The sequence below is a fragment of the Micrasema longulum genome, unplaced genomic scaffold (assembly GCF_059751315.1).
Source record: "Micrasema longulum isolate JH-2025_06_02 unplaced genomic scaffold, ASM5975131v1 h1tg002327l, whole genome shotgun sequence".
Taxonomy (NCBI): Eukaryota; Metazoa; Arthropoda; class Insecta; order Trichoptera; family Brachycentridae; genus Micrasema; species Micrasema longulum.
In genome coordinates, this window is record NW_028279477.1 from 139,304 (window position 1) to 156,231 (window position 16,928).

General features: G+C 32.9%; 1 protein-coding gene across 1 annotated transcript in view; it reads right to left on the reverse strand.

Moving 5' to 3' along the window:
- The window catches only part of sick (sickie), a gene marked incomplete at its 3' end in the record, with an annotated part of 277,888 nt that overhangs the window by 138,632 nt on the left and 122,328 nt on the right, over positions 1–16,928 (reverse strand). Inside the window, exons 6-14 of the mRNA XM_088240015.1 lie at positions 16,306–16,398; positions 14,471–14,602; positions 12,024–12,083; positions 11,022–11,244; positions 8,766–8,861; positions 6,425–6,572; positions 3,416–3,529; positions 1,432–1,578; positions 140–166 (exon numbers count right to left, since the gene is read on the reverse strand). Of these exons, the coding sequence (XP_088096141.1) occupies positions 140–166; positions 1,432–1,578; positions 3,416–3,529; positions 6,425–6,572; positions 8,766–8,861; positions 11,022–11,244; positions 12,024–12,083; positions 14,471–14,602; positions 16,306–16,398 (1,040 nt within the window). The remainder of the gene's footprint in view (positions 1–139; positions 167–1,431; positions 1,579–3,415; positions 3,530–6,424; positions 6,573–8,765; positions 8,862–11,021; positions 11,245–12,023; positions 12,084–14,470; positions 14,603–16,305; positions 16,399–16,928) is intronic.

The window sequence follows — 16,928 nt, forward strand, 5'->3', positions numbered from 1 at the left end:
TTTAGAGCAGTGTGTAAATCATAATTGGTGTAAGAAAGTGAGCAAAATTGAAAAACACAGAAGCTGGACAAAATCAGAAAAACATTCATGCGAAAATATGAATAACATAGCAAGGTGTCGCCATTATCATAAATTATACCTTGGAAAGGTCCGGTCCCTGAGATAGCTAATAATTCAAACAATATTCAATTTAAAACTTTCGAAATTGCCAATGAAAATTCTTGGTGGAAGATATTGGCAATTTATTGTATGTAAATATAATATGTAAAAATTAAAGACGAATGACAAATCAACAATGTTTTATAAATTATAAAAGAAAGCAGGTACTCATATAATGTTATAATAAAAATTCTAAAACAAACTCCCTCTCTAAACACGAGCATCTTGTTCCATAAAAATATTATGTAATATTTAAATCAGCCACTCAATTACGCGGCTAGGCTGTTCATTAAGTGCCGGCATTCATAAAACATAATATCTGTACCTCAGAGGCAGACGGATGCAAATCTGGAATTCGATGAAATTACATTTCGATTTTCTTATCCAGTTTTCTTCTGTTGCTTGAGTGCATGTTGTATAGGGAAAATTATTCTAATGTTTCCTATATGTATTTGGGTTTTGTGTCGTTGATTGATTTGTTTGTATTACTACGTTCTTCTTCCTTTCCGAGGCGGGATCTGGAGCGTGCGGCCGCGGTCTCAATTTGGAACTAACACTCTATTCCTTCACTGTCATACTGGGAAATTAGAAAAAAGGTGATTGTGCTGACCATGTGTATTTAATTGATCACAAATTGACAATACTGCAGTGAGGGGTACAATGAAAGTTTTTGAAGTTTCTTTGTTTTGTTATTTCCGCGGTTTGATTGTAAAGAAATATTAAATTTTCGCTTAGTTAGTTTAAAAAAATTGATATTGATATGCGAAACTGAAGAAAGACTCAAGTCTTTATAAACAGTTTCGGAAAAGTTTATGATCATGTCCATTGATTTTGACGAAATGTAAGTTTTATAATGAAAAAACCAATGTATTAAGATACTGAAAATACAAATTAATGCTATAAATAATTAGAAAGTGGATTCTTTAGGCTTTTGTTGAATATTTGACGTTTGGATTTGCATCCGTCTGCCTCTGAGGTACAAGTATACTCCCAGGTATTTGAAACACTTGGCCCTTTTGATGACTTGGTGTGACAGAGTCGGGGGATTTTGAGCAGCAAGGCACAAAGTGTTACGTAGTACATGGGTTTTCGCAATACTTATTTTTACAAAGTTAACTATCCAAAATAATGATAATGATTACAATATTATTTCATTTATGCTTTGTTTATTTCGGCATTTAAAATTTTCACTGATAATAAAAAAGGCTTAATAGATTATAATATTTTGTACTTTTTTTAGGAATTTAAGTGGACATAAAATGGTTTGTGTACCTGATGCTATTACTCCTATTTAGCCGAGTTGGAGCTGGTTGATGAAGAAGTCTCGGAGGTGCCCTGCTCGTCCCACCGGGCTGAAGGCTCTGAAGAGACTCCATAGAGTCACACTCAGACAGGCGGCCGGTAGCAGAATACGTATTGCTAAAAAAAACACAACGCATTTTCTTTATTTATTAAATTGTAACTTTTTTAAAGGTTCTTATCGTCATGTGTTCTTAACGATTCGGGGCCATGATAAGGAACGACTCATTGAGAAATTATAAACTCACGTGTGGCTTTTATATAAGGGTATTAGAAGGAAATTTGGAAATCTCCATTGATTTCTAATTACGCTTCACCATCTCAATGAAGAATGCTAAGTTTGCGGTGTCAAGTAGTATAATTGAAATCTGTTTTTGCAAGATTTAGAGACGGTTTTGAATTACGCTATTATTTAGATAGGTAAATTTTTATGTATAGTTTATTTTGGCATCAATAACTAATTTTCCATTTTTGTTGGAGATTCCTAAGTTTGCTTGTAATATTCTCACATCTCTCTAATTTTTGTAAATAATGAAGTCGTATTTTAATAAAACAGGCCTAAATAAAATGACTGATTTTTTTCATTATTGTAAACAAATAATTAAATAGTACATAATGTATTTTAATGTTTTATTTTTAAATACCTATATTTTAAAATATCTGATCTTTTACTTAATATAAAATGACATTACAACACTGTTTGCAGAGGGCTTTTTTAACTGTCTTTTAAGAGTTAAAAAGTCAAAGAGTATTTATTTACGATTTAGGTGCACATATTTCTAAAAATTAGAGAAGTGAACTAAATTTTTGTAAATGTTGCTAAAAGTGATCAAAACAATAACCATATTTTACTTTTGTTTTTTCTTCATTTTCCACACCAATCAGTCCTGTTTGCCTCTTTTACAAAGGCTAGTGGTCGTGGCCATATTTTTTTATATTTATTTACGGTTTTCAATTTCAATTCAATTCAATTCCATGAACTCACATAATTACAATAAAACAAGTGAAAAGAATACAACAAAAAATAACATAATATTAAAAAAGATCGAGAAAAGTATACAATGGTAAACAGTATTTATATATAAAAAAGAAATATTGCATCTGTAACAAATCTAAATATTTACCTTTATAAAAGAAAGGCAAATAAAAGAAAATAGCAGTTTTTAAAAAAGAGGAAGAGAAGAAAAAAAAAGAAAGTGCTTTAAAAGGAAAGTTAAAAAGTTTACTTTATGGTTTATATAAATATCAATATCAAACAATAATTAATTTAAAAAATAATTATACACACAAGAGTAAAGAGTCTTTATTTATATTTAAGTCAAGATTGAAATGTCACTTTCTTAAAATTTAAATTGTTCCTTTATCCTTTTTCTTTCCTTCCCACCCCCTTTCCACTCTTCCTTGTATACTGTTAATTTTTTTAAAATATAAATTTTTTACTTTTTTAATCTTTGTTTTTCATTTTTGTATAAAATTGTAAGATTCAATATGTCCGTGTATTTGTAATTTTCTCAAACTGAAAGGTTTGGGTAGGTAGGAAGAAATTGCCTTAAGGCAATATGCCCGCCCTTATATGTATATTTATTGTATATGTATATAAAGTGTCAAATAAAATAAAATAAAAAAGAAAGAGTTAAAACAAAAGTGATGAAGTAATCATTATTCGAATTTTTAATTGTTAATTCTTATTCAAAACACAGGACTTGATCATCAGCGGCGTGGTGTAAAATAAATCTTAATCATCGCTGTATCGATTTGCAAGTCGCTGCATGCGAATAATCGGTGAATTCAATGAATAATTAGTACCATGATGATGACTGTAAAACAAAAAATTAAGTCCTGTTGGTCTATGTGGAATACGAAAGTTTATTAAAGTTAACAGTTCATATGCTCAACATAGAAAGTAAAAATGCAACGAAAGAGATTAGGATTATCAGTATAAAAGATATAAAAATACCTGTGCCTCAACCATGAAGTGTAAGGACTGCCGTAGTCTGATTTGACATCAGAATAAGTTTGCGTATCAGACAGACTACCATCGCTTATTTTCATTCCTCCTCTGGGAGTGACTCTGCAAATTAAATGAAAAATAAAGCATTATTTTATTTACAATATTTGAGTTTGTCCAAATGTTCATAGACTTAGAGAATAATTCTGACTGAAAATTGAAAAATTGTTTTCAGGCGTTGCCTAGTATGTGAAATAATTCAGTCAGATGAATCTCTTCACAACAATAAAGGTTTCAGCTCTTTAACTTCACTAAAATCAACAGATGGAAGAATTGAAGAAATATGGATGTTCAAACATAGGCAAAATGGTGAATGTTACACAGTGTGTAAAGTGGCCACTTAAACCAGCCAATGACAGGTCATAAGCCCTGTAAATGCCTTGACTTCCACATTCCCTTATTTAAGGTATTCTCCATCCCTGTTGTAATTTGTTAATTATTTTATTTGTTTATTTATAATACATACGGCCTAAGCCAATTCCAACTGTAATATGAAGGAACATATCTTCATGATCGTAGAACAACGGATGTGCGAAAAATGCGATATTGACTTTCTTTTACATTTGATCTTGAAAAGGTTATATAAAGGCTTTATACTCCAGGTTTGAAAAATATATAATATATATAACTCAAACTAGTATCAAATGCATAGAATTAAGAATAGTCTAGAAGGAGCGTAGAATCATATTTAAATACATCGGACTGTGTCCAATAATTCCCCCACTTAGACACATTTTCGCCGCGCGCATACTTGAAGTCACCGAGTAATATTGCCAGATTGCGAAGAATATAACCATAACACAAATGTAAGGTAAAAAAACAATTTGTTAATTTTTTAAAATTTTATTGTGCACTCGGAAACATTGATTGACGCAACAGAGTAGATAAGTAAAGGGTCATTTAATAAGAGTAATTGAATTAATGAACTTTGAACTTAAAATATAAAACAAATTTTATTTTACATAAAACTGATATTTTTATATCATGTTAAATAATATTTTATGTTTTAAAGATAATGTCGGCGTAATGTCCACCACGGCGTTGTTTAATCCGAGGTTCAATTTTCATTATTTCTCTGATTATATGAGCAAAGTAGGGTAAAAATTATTACTACTCTGGCAACACTAACGAAATTTTCATTTTGTTTCTTCGACAATCTGACAGATGGAAAAATAATTAAATTTTTAAGTTATACATTTGTGACAAACACATTCATTTGATAATTGCACATGAAATGTGATTGCATCCTGTTTCTTTAAGATCCTAGCAGTATTTTTACACTTTTAAAGGACACAACACGGCATGGTTAAATGTGAATCAGGAGTTGCGTACTGAGCGACGTCTACAAAGAAACTAATGTGTCAAAAGGTAAACCTACTCATTTATGAGTAGTTGATTCGCCTTCTGTTTGATGTGCGTATGCGGTTTCTGGACTATTCTTAATTCTATGATCAAATGATATAATTTTGTACTTATCAAGCTGTGACATAATGTGTTCAAAATTATTTTAAACTGCTGTCATGTAAAGTTAAAGAAAATCACATGCCTCGTTGTTCTACGATTATGACGATATGTACAAGAATCTGAATAATTAGAACATAAAACTATGACAAGGACAAAGACAAACAAGGGAAATAGATTAATGGTATACAATGTATTCTTAAACATATAATATTTAGAGCTAAACCATGCCAACCCATCTTCATCTCACTCTGTTTTAGTGGCAAAGAGATCTAAGAAAAGCCGGAAGATCTAACCTCGAGAATTCTAAGTTGTGTGATGAATTGACTACATTCTGGATATTGGGGGATAAAAACAAAAGCTGCTTTTTTTCCCAAAGGGTTTTGAGTGGGAAACTCCTTGATGATTTTCCGAATGTTTGAGTTTACTGTTTACCAATTGATGTGCCATATATTTGTTTATTATACTATTATAATTATTGTTGTGTTTCTGATCGTATAAAATATTTGTGATGATATTCTCATGTGTCTGTGTCAACTAATTGCTCATCCCAACTCAACACAGGACTTTTAGTCCCATGGAGTTGGGACTTATGTCTCAAATAATGTGTAATAAACTGTCTTTAAGTAAATAAAATAAATAAATAGAGCCAAAAGACTTCTATTTAAACAGAGCGAATCATTACTCTCAGCAAACTACATTAGTTGTAAGTATTACACAAATGTATTTTTTCTCACCCATTAAACTTTTTCATTATATTTTGTACAAGTCACAAAACTCAACAATTATTTAACGAAAAGATAAATAGTTTTGACATGCTCTTAGCTTAAGAGCAGACAGTTTCACACTGCATTAAGATAATTGAAAGTATTGTTAAGAAGATTGGCAGATAAAAATAGTTTTAATACCCACAATGTAATTGACAAATCAATTGATTCAAATGAAGACCACAGCCACTTATACGCATAAATACAATAACAAGTATCTATATACATACATGACTTTTGCAATATACGTTCAGTGCGTTTAATCATTGTCATACCCCTGTTTGCACCCGATGGTGCATAAGGCACTGCGTTGGCACACTAAATGCATAGTTTATCAATCATCTGTTACATGTAGGTAGTGAAGTGGTTGGCGTGTTTGCCTACCATGCTTTACATCAGCGTCTCCCAACCATTTTAAGCCTGCAGACTGGTGAAAATAGGAGAAAAAATTTTGCAGATCGGTAGCGCAGGTATAAAAACTTTTATTCATGTAGTATTTTGTTAATTGGTTTTTTAATTATTTAATAACAACGTACGAAATTTATATTTTGTGGCCCCGAGAGTATGCAATGTCCTGGATGAACATATTAAGTTCTCCTAAACGAAAGCCCGTTTTCTTTCTTTTATCTGATATAAAAAATTAAATCCAAAAATCTCCCTGAAATAAAAGTATTATTCCATCACTGGGTGCGGATGGGAAAATGATGAAAGTGAGAGACAAAAATATTACCTGTGGTGTTGGAAGAGGACAGCGAAGTCATGTGATCCTGGTTTAGGAAGACTCTGACTGCCCATCATCAGTCTCTCTCTAACAGACTGAGACAGCTGAGAGGCAGCGCTGCCACTGAGCGAGAAGCTCTTTACCCCTCCACCTCCTTCTAGAAACATTGTTTCATTACATCTACAGAATTTTCAAATGATCAAGGTTAGTGTTTTGAGTACGGCCAAATGTTTGTAGACAGGCTGGATTTCACTGCCTAGGGAAATTATTTATTTATTTACAGACTTATTCAGTCCATTTAACAACGGTAATATCTTCATAATATATACAGGCACAACTGAAATAAAATACAGCTAAAAAAAATTAAAGCTAGGACACAAAAAAAAAACTACTGCCTTGAGACAAGATCTGGTCTATCTTAGTGACTGTTAAAATCTAGAAAATCTTACACCAAAACAGTTGTAATTCTGTCTCGCGTTTATAATGCGACATAATCGTGACATTAGTGCATGCAAGCCATAGTTTGTGCTGTGCTCATCAATGAAAAGCATATTATTATTTAGCAACCAGCGGATCAGAACAGTGAATGCCACTTGTTCCAGTATCAATGGTACATCAAATAAGCCTTTTAGCAAGTTAAATATGAATACGGAGTCAATGTTATTTCTCTCTTCTTGAAGACTTGAGATTCTGAACATTGACTCCATTTCTCCGTAAGTATAGTCTCCCCTCTCGAGGCCAATCATCCATGTAACTTTTTTTAGCAGACGATGTACCGATTCGATATGATTTATTTAGCCTACATAGAAGGTAGACCAGATCACGGAGGCATACTCTAAAAGAGGATGAACAAGTGAGCAATATAGTGCTTTGACTGTGAACATATTAGTAAAGTCACTAGATGTTCTGCTAACAAAACCTAAGTAATTAAATACAGTAGAACTCCAATTATCCAAACTCCGACTATCCGAATCGCTGATTACCTATCTGAATCTTGTACTTTATGACTCAATAAAAAAAAAAAAATCCAAACACTAAAAAAAAAAGTTCTAATTCTCAAGGCACTCTCTTAATACCCATCCACAATTCCTATTTCTTCTCTAACTCATATAGTGTCCATGCGGCTCGACTGTGGAATCATCTCCCATCCACCATAAGAGGTGTTACTACAGTATCTCTGTTTAAATCACGTCTGAAGAAACATCTCCTTTCTCTTCCTTAATCTCTCCTCCTTTCTTCTTTCCTCTTTTTCCCCTTTTCCCATTGAGTAATGGTATTGATTTAAGGTAATTTATACACAAATACATTTATTTATATTTTTAAACATCGTAAGCTTTTTTTTATCTTTATGTTCTATTAAATATGTTTTAACTTGCATTAGAAAAATAAAACTCTTATTTTATTGGTTGGTTGGAAGAAATTGCCATTTGGCAATAAGCCCGCCAATGTACAATTAACATTATGTACAAAAAGTTAAATAAAAAAAACTGTGTTTTCTATTTAATTCAAATCTTGCTTAAATTTTCAGACACCCATTATTTATTTATTTTTTGCACCACAACAGGCCAGGAGGCCCAAATGCAGTGGTGAATTACATCACAGAACACCCAGGCTTGAGAAAAATCACATTTTGATTTTTGTGTTCTCACCGGGAATCGAACCCAGAACCTTCCATGCGTGAGTCAAGCGTCTTGACCACCACACCACGGAGGCCGCCATTATATATATATCACCGGATTTTTCAGCATTTTGTGTAAACACGTTACGGCGAATAATAAATTCTGAATAAACAAATGAATCGTGTATTTCCAAAACCCGCCGTGGCGGCCATATTTTGGGAATAGACGACTCAAATGTTCTTTTCATTTACTGATACTTGAATTAGGGAGTCTATCAAAGCTCTCCTTCCAAATTCATAAAGAAATGAAATCATGTTTTTCCATCTTCCAACAGATATATTACAATGAAAGCATCCACCCCTTTCCCGAAACTGTTCATAAAGACTTGAGTCTTTCTTCAGTTTCGCATATCAATATCAATTTTTTTTTTTTTAAAACTAATTAAGCGAAAATTTAATATTTCTTTACAATCAAACCGCGAAAATAACAAAACAAATATACTTTAAAAACTTTCATTGTACCCCTCACTGCAGTTTTGTCAGTTTGTGATCAATCAAATACACATGGTCAGCACAATCACCCTTTTCTAATTTCCCAGTATGACAGTGGAGGAATACAGTGTTAGTTCCAAATTGAGACCGCGGCCGCACGCTCCAGATCCCGCCTCGGAAAGGAAGAAGAACGTAGAAATACAAACAAATCGACAGATATATTTTATCCAGAACACTCACTGTGAATTTGTAGGTCTTGTGTACAAGTTTGAGTTCCTCCCGATACCTTCACCTTAGTTCTCGGGACGGCCGACACCTGGGCCGTTCTACCTCCACCTGAATAACAAATTATTTTATTAATCCCCACACCATTAACCGTTCCCTCACAGCGCCAAAAACATCCGCGCAATACGGTGCTGTGTAGTCGTTACATGTAAAAAATAAGCTTCAAATTTTTTTTATTTGTTTTTTATTTCTTTTGAATTTTTACACAATTGATGTGAAAGTATGTACCTATAAAATAAATAATACACTGACACTCCGGAACGTGCCTGTGGGCCAGTGGAGTGGCTACATCCATAAATAAAAATAAAATTATATTGAATGTACTGTACCTATTGTATAAACATTTTTGTAATCTATGTATTTGTATTTTATATTGGATTAAATAAATAAATAAAATCATCATTCCCTTTCCACTCCTAATGGTTCATAGAACACTGCATTGGTGCACCAATTACAGTGTATCTTGATCATTTTTGTTACATGAAGGTAAGATGATCAGTCTTACGCATTAGGTACCAATCTAGAGACTGAAATATCCTAGTGTAAAAACAGGTTTTTAAATAAATATTTCATGTTGACCATGTCGGGAATCGAATCCGAGACCTCTTGGATGGTAGGCAAACGCGCTGACCACTGCACTACGAGGCCGACTAAATAATTTATAGTTGAAATGAGAAGTGATAATATCTTTTAGTTTATTGCTAAAAACATCAAAAACCATTAGCTCATGCTCGCATCGCGGGCAAAAGAATCACCTTTGATGAAACTCTGAGAGCTACTTATACTAACTGGCATTTGGTAGAAGTACTGGAAACTTTGCTGTTCGCATGTGTGACGCGCGAAATTGTCTTTTTCGCCCCCGAATATACCTGTAGTATCAAAAGTGAGACGTAAAGAGTGTGTGCGACAATTATATATTTGGTACTCTTTTATAGAGATGGACTGACTACACATCACCGGGAAGGGAGAGTTAATAATAGCTAATCATATCTGAATACACTGTTAACAATTAATTGTTATTTACTTCAACCCAAGTTTTATTATATTCATGCTTGTTAAAATTAGACTCTGAATGAATCTTGAATAATTATAATGTTACATATATTTAATTTTCATAACATTTTTTTACATCTAGGTTAGGCAGATAGCATACAAAATAATATCATCAATGCCTTTTACACTCAAGAGCACTGTACTATAAATAAAGATCCCAGCACGTCTTGCAGCTACAGAGCGCATGGACGGTTGGGATTTCACTTCCTTGTCTCCAATAGGGAAATATCACATATTCTGAATACCGATAAAAACACGTGAGATGGATTTAGAAAAATGAATTGTATTTTCAAAATCAATATGGATATTGTGAAGAAATGTTTAGATACATAACTTTTAAAATGAAATTTAATAAAAATAAGCCTTTACAAAATGCCACATATTTGGGTGTGACAGTTGTGACGTCAAACGTGACGATGTTCTTTTTAAATTTAAATGGTAAATGGAAAATACGCTATTAATACGTTAAAAAAAAAATTATGGACAGTATTTTATAGACCTTTATGGTATATTACAATTACAATCACTATGGCTGCATCATCTGCGTGGCATGTGATGTTAATGACCTTATCTCCCTCAGTAGATTCACTCCTTTTTTATTCTTAAAAGCGTTTTTTTATATATTTATTCTGCTTGTGTAAGAAAAGGTTTTTGGCGTATATATTGTTGTGCTATATTTAGTTATAAAGGTGCTAAACTTGCTTTGTTTCTTTGTTGTTCTCAATATGTGTTCTTTTTTTAATGTTAATATTATTTATGTCCCGAATTGAGTTGTTGTAACTCCTTGGAATGTAATTCAACGTATGAAAAATACTTTGTGTTATATGATTTAAAAATAAAAAAAAATAATAATAGATAGGAGCTTAATATTTTCCTATTACGATATATTACAATTATAACGGATAGGAGCTAGATTACAGCACGTCTTGCAGCTACAGAGCGCGTGGACGGTAAGAAATCTAGCCCCCATTTAGATAAAAAAAAATATTTGACAATGGAGTTCAGTGTTTTAATGATACTTTAAAAAACATAAAATAAACTAATTTATAAAAATAGGAGTTAGATTACAAGTCTTGAAACTACTGAGCGGATGGACGATTGGAATTCTAGACCCTATTTACAAAATTACAGGATGTATTTATATCCTTATCATCTAACCTTGCACTGGGCTGCCATTAGCCACAGCCTGCTGTGGCTGGCCCCCCTGTCTCTTGACATAGCCGAAGCTCTGCGGGACCCCCTTGACTCGGCCCCCGGCCCCGTTGCTACCACCGCTAGCGGGTGGCATGCCCCCCATCATACCGGGGTTAGCGGACTGGCTGGGGTTACCGACGCTGGAGCGGTTGGATGACTGCGATGATACACTGCCTGGGGACTGCAACTACAAAGAAAAATAACATTGTTTACTTGGTGATAGCGCATTTTACCCTTTTTGTTTATAAATGCAGACATAAGAGTATAATTGCAAAAGCGTAACTTTTCAGGATAACAAAAAACGTTATTATGAACTCAATTAATTAGCTACAGAAGTCATATTTTGCAAAATGGGTTATTATTTACGGATCATTTCATCTGTGTAACCATATCGGAGTAATTTCTACAAATAACATATATATTTCAGATATACTACTTAAACCATTAAAGATGGGAGAGAAATGAGTCTACTTATACAGCTAGAACTAACTTGTACTATTTGTACTACTCAATGAATGATAGAAACTAGTCTACTTTTATTACTGAGACCATCTTGTAAGATTTGTGCCACTGTAAATATGACACAAATGCGCACAGTTATTTTATTAAAACCAAAGTTTAACCACTTAAGGACTACACCCGAGTATACTCGGGCGGCTATTGTTTCTTGAACATGGATAAAAAATTCAAGTAAAATATTGAAATTCTTACATTAAAAGGCACGCACATATTTTTAAGAATCATGCTGTTGTGTGGATAGGAAATATATTCAGAAAGGCTTCTACATTCTTAAATTAAAAATGACGACTGTGGACTTATGCCATTATTATCGATTAGGTGCGATATTATAAACTTTGTCTCTTACAGTATTTAAAACATGTCTGGCGATGATATTTGTGCAATGTGTGGTCGGTAAAACAGGTATTTGATGTCTGTATGGACTATAAAATATATAAAAAGGTTTACCTGACCCCCTGAACCCATTTTTGAGGGGTGCTGTCCGGAGTTCATATTGGCGTAATGCATCTGCAAAGAGTATAAATTATTATGTCATTTAGCTGCTATATGTTATTAAAATTTACATGTATGTATGTATTCATTTTTTTATTTTCTTTTATACAAATTTAGACCTAATTCTAATGGACCAGTGAAGTTTCCATATTATATTACATGCTAAGGTTATCAATGAAATATTTTTACTATTTTAAGAACAAGAATAATATGAAAACGGATAAAACAAAACTGACAGTTATTGAAAGATTAAATTAAAACTCTAATGGTGCATAGAGCACTGCATTGTTACGCCAATCGCAGCGTATCTTGATCATTTTCATTACACAATGGTAATTTGATCAGTATAACGCTTCAGGAATGAAATATTCCGGTGTGAAAACATCCTTGTGAATAAATATTTCATATCGACCATGGCGGGAATCGAACCCGTGACCTCTTGCATGGCAGGCAAACGCGCTGACCATTATACCACGAGGCCGACAAAATAATTACAAGAGAAAAACAATATTTAAAGTAACCCAAAAACAATAGATAAAATAGTTATAGTGATAAAATTATCTAATCACTAATAATTACATAAGTAAAGGAAAATATTAAATGAAAACACATTCTAAAAATAATTAACTAAAAAACATGTTTAAATGCAAAAACATTTTCAAAAAGAAAAAAATATATATTTTAAGGAATTCAAAAAAAGAACATATGAGAAGTAATAATAAAATAAATTAAAAGACAAGGAATGAAAGTTAATGTAAAAAACAATTTAAAAATCATGGGGGCCTCGGTGGTGTAGTGGCTAAGACGCTTGACTTACACACGGAAGGCTCCGGGTTTGATTCCCGGTGAAAACTCAAAAATTAAAATAGTGATTGTTTTGTGGATCAAGCCTGGATGTTTTCTACTGTCATTTACCACTGTAATTGGGCCATCTGGCCTGCTGTATGTGGTGTAAAAAAAGAACTGATTTATTAATTTATTAACGCCCAAAAATACAATATAAAATGAAAAAAATATATATATGTGAAAAAAAATTAAAAAATACAAGAAATGAAATTATTATCTTATTTTTTTAAAGAATAATTGGTTAAATAAATTGGTTTGATAAAGTTATAGCAAATACATATAGTTTTTGGCCATCAGTGTGTTTGTTCCCGAGATAGTGAATTCTCGGGAACAGATAATTAATTTGCAAATTCGACTTAGATATATGTATCTAAAATAAATATGATGCCTCATTGAAATACTCATAGGCGGCCTCCGTGGTGTAGTGGTCAAGACGCTTGACTCACAGACGGAAGGTTCCGGGTTCGATTCCCGGTGAGAACACAAAAATTAAATGTGATTTTTCTCAAGCCTGGGTGTTCTGTGATGTAATTCACCGCTGTAATTGGGCCTCCTGGCCTGTTGTGGTGCAAAAAAAAAATATATGTATAAAATACATTTGATACATTTGACCGAATCAGGAACATCAAATATATTATTTATAACTTTATTTTAAAAAATCAGATCAGATATTATTCTTGTTTCACTAATTTTAAGTAAATTGGATGTGTATAAGAGAAGATTATAGTTCATATTTTCTTTTCTTTTTTGTCAAAGGAGCCTCTGTCTCTAGGTATGAACTGAACAAATTTTTTGTGCTGTCATTTTTTAAATTTTGTTTAAATAATATAATTTTACATTTTTACAGTTTTCAAAATTTGAATTGTTATATTTTTACTAAAACTAAAATCCCACCAAGCCACTTTCTGTAGCTTGTTGGTGGAGATTATATTTATTATCTACATTTATAAAAACAATGAATAACAGTTATAAATTAACAGACGGAAAGATCAGAATATACATGTATATACAAATAATAGTAATATATATATTTTTTTAATACAAGAAAATATATGAAAAATTAAAATATTTACACATAAGCTACTATTCAAATATGAACTTTTGATCGAGTAGCCACTCTCTTATTTTGCTCTTGTTACAATGTGAGTTAAATTTAAGTTCTTTCCGCAATAAATTAAAAATGCTAGGTACTAAATATTTGAGAGTTCTATTTCCATATTTATTACATACTTGTGGTACTACCAAGCCATCATTAGACGTGAAGCGTGTATTATGGTTATGTTTGAGAGGAAACTTGAATGTATTACTATTAAATTGTTCTAAAGTTATGCAAAGCCACAGTAATCCTAGAACAGGCAGGGAATCAAAAGAAAATAGTGTTGCCTTTCTAACTCTCGGTGTTAGAATTGTCAAAAGTAGTACTGACAATCCTTTGCTGTGACTTGATTATTATTTTTTGGCGACGTGTCGAGTTAAATAAATTTTCAAAACAATGTTGAACCGGCGTAAAAGAGGTCCCGGCTAATTTCAACTAAAATATTTATGGCGATGTTTACCTGATGAGGAGGCGGCGCGGTGGCCTGAAGTTGCTGGGCAGCGCTCATCCTCTCTGGCTGCTTGGCTCTCTGACCTCCGGAGCTACCGCCGGTTCGCCTTCTTCCCGAGAGGGGACTCGGCGGCCCAGCGGCCTGGAAACGGAAACAGCAACAGTCAGACAAGTTGACGGAACTTATAAAATAAACATATAAAAGCACATCATAGGTATACAGTTTTTCTGTCACTCTCTCGCAGATCCCTCCACAAATACTGTGTGAAAAAGACAACGGCACCGGACCGATCGAACTAAAATAAAAAAAATCAAGGTCTCGTATTCCCGTTTTCCGCATCCAAAAACTGAATGGTTTTCAATTTAAAAAAAAAAAGAGTATCAGAAAAAAAAATATGTGTTGGCACAATTAAAATAAATAAATAAATAGTTACTACATTTGTTTACCATACGTCCGAAGACGGCAGATAAAACGAGGCAATTTAAAACGTTTTTAGATCATATTAGCTCCTATAAAAGACAATTTATAAAAATAAAAAAATAAAAAACGGAAAATGATAGACACGCCAATAGTGGACATTGCTCGTGTGTAAAAATCATCGCTCTAGCGCCCATAATTCAGGGGGAAAATATGGGAATACGTTTTTGTCATTCAAACTCTACGATTCCCCACCAAAAGCGTAAAATATACCATTTCAAGACGAAGCAAGTAAAAAATATCCATTAACATCGTACGTTTGTCAATTTCTTACGTAGGTACTCTTCATTCTTTATTTGCCAAAAAGAGAAAGATAAAGAACAGATATAGACATAAATTTCGCGTGATTATTTCTAAAATTCAATCTGTAAATACAACTTTTGATGGCTACTGCGTGCTAGCATTATCTAGCTATGTCTAAATAGATATTTTTTCGTACAATGCAGACAAATAAATGTACTTATTACATACAACGGAAATCAATCAATCGAGGGATTTTTGTAGAATACTTATCTTTCAAATAAATATTACTCTGCATTTATCCAGCGTCCTTATTTTGTAACTAATTCGTTTCGTATCGTATGAGAACGAAATACGATTTTGATTGCGTTAGAGTGAGGGGGATATATAACGAACGAACGAACTTACGAAACGAAATTGTGAATGAATAAGTCTGCAGGATTTTGAACACTCCTGGGACGGCAAAAGAAAAACTTCTGTGTGCAAAGTGGTGCGTGTTTTAGGCATGGTGTAATAATTGTATAACGAAAATTAAGACAGTATTAAGCTGAATATTTATGTCAGGTTCATTGCTATGGAAATATATCTTCCAATCAAATAAATAACAAGTTGATGACAAGAATGTTGCGTCTCATAAAACGAAACAACGCAGACCAAAATGGACACGAATTCGATGGAACATTAAGCATCATCCCAATAATAGGGACATCAGAGTAATCAGTTTGTCAAGTGTTGATAAAAAGTAAATAATAAAATAACTAAATAATTATTTTTGTTTACTGTTGTAGACCCCGTTTTATAAATTAGGAATTTTTTCGACTTCTGGTTCGAATACAATGAGGATGTTCAGTCATAAGGGAAATTGGACGCAAAAAATGTTTTCTTGCGCGCGGTAAAAATTAGAGCATTTAATTGTGCGGCGAAGTTTCTCGAATATATATAAAAAAATCAAAAAAGTGATTTTGATTCAAACTAATTTTTTCTTTCTTCGATTTGATTTGAAAAAAATGTAATAATTCCAATAAGTACGTTCAGAATGAAAAATATTTTTTAGGCCTGAAAAGGTTTATGCAATGTCTCGAAGCAAATAAACGAATAATTAAAAAATCAAGGAAATATTAAATTACTTGAACTGGACTTCCAACTCCTGGCGAGTCCATATACTTCTTCCACTGGTTGTCTCCATTCTTGGATCCGTGTCCATTGGTTGGGTTCAGTATCTGCAACATAACCATATTCCAGATTGGTAAACACGCTCTGGCAGGAGCGTGTGACAATGAAGATAAATTAAGCCTTTAATTAAAAGACTTCCTGTGGACGTAATTAATGTACGTGCAAGCATCTAAACTTAGATTAATTAAGAAGAGTAGTGAATTGTGAATTTAAACTAGAATCAGCTTGCCCACGGCATCTGAGGACTCGAGTCTCCCGGTACAGGGAAAAATTGCTGGTTGCCAAAAGAGAAATGCTTCCCGAAGAAGCTATATGAATGTAGATAGTCTTGGCATTTTCGTGCGGAAAGAAAGCAACCCAGAAGTACATAATATCGCACCTTTAAGACGAAAACGATTCGATTAAAAAAAATAACTTTTTGGGAAGTTGCAAAAGAAGAATATAAATTGTGAGACCATCGTATTCTTTCGTCGATTGCTTCGTATTTTTTGAAAACAGCACCAAATCTTGAGTTAAAATTTTTACCAAAGGCTTTCAGCTATGAATCTATAAAAAAAGCGTACTAAAAATAAATTAT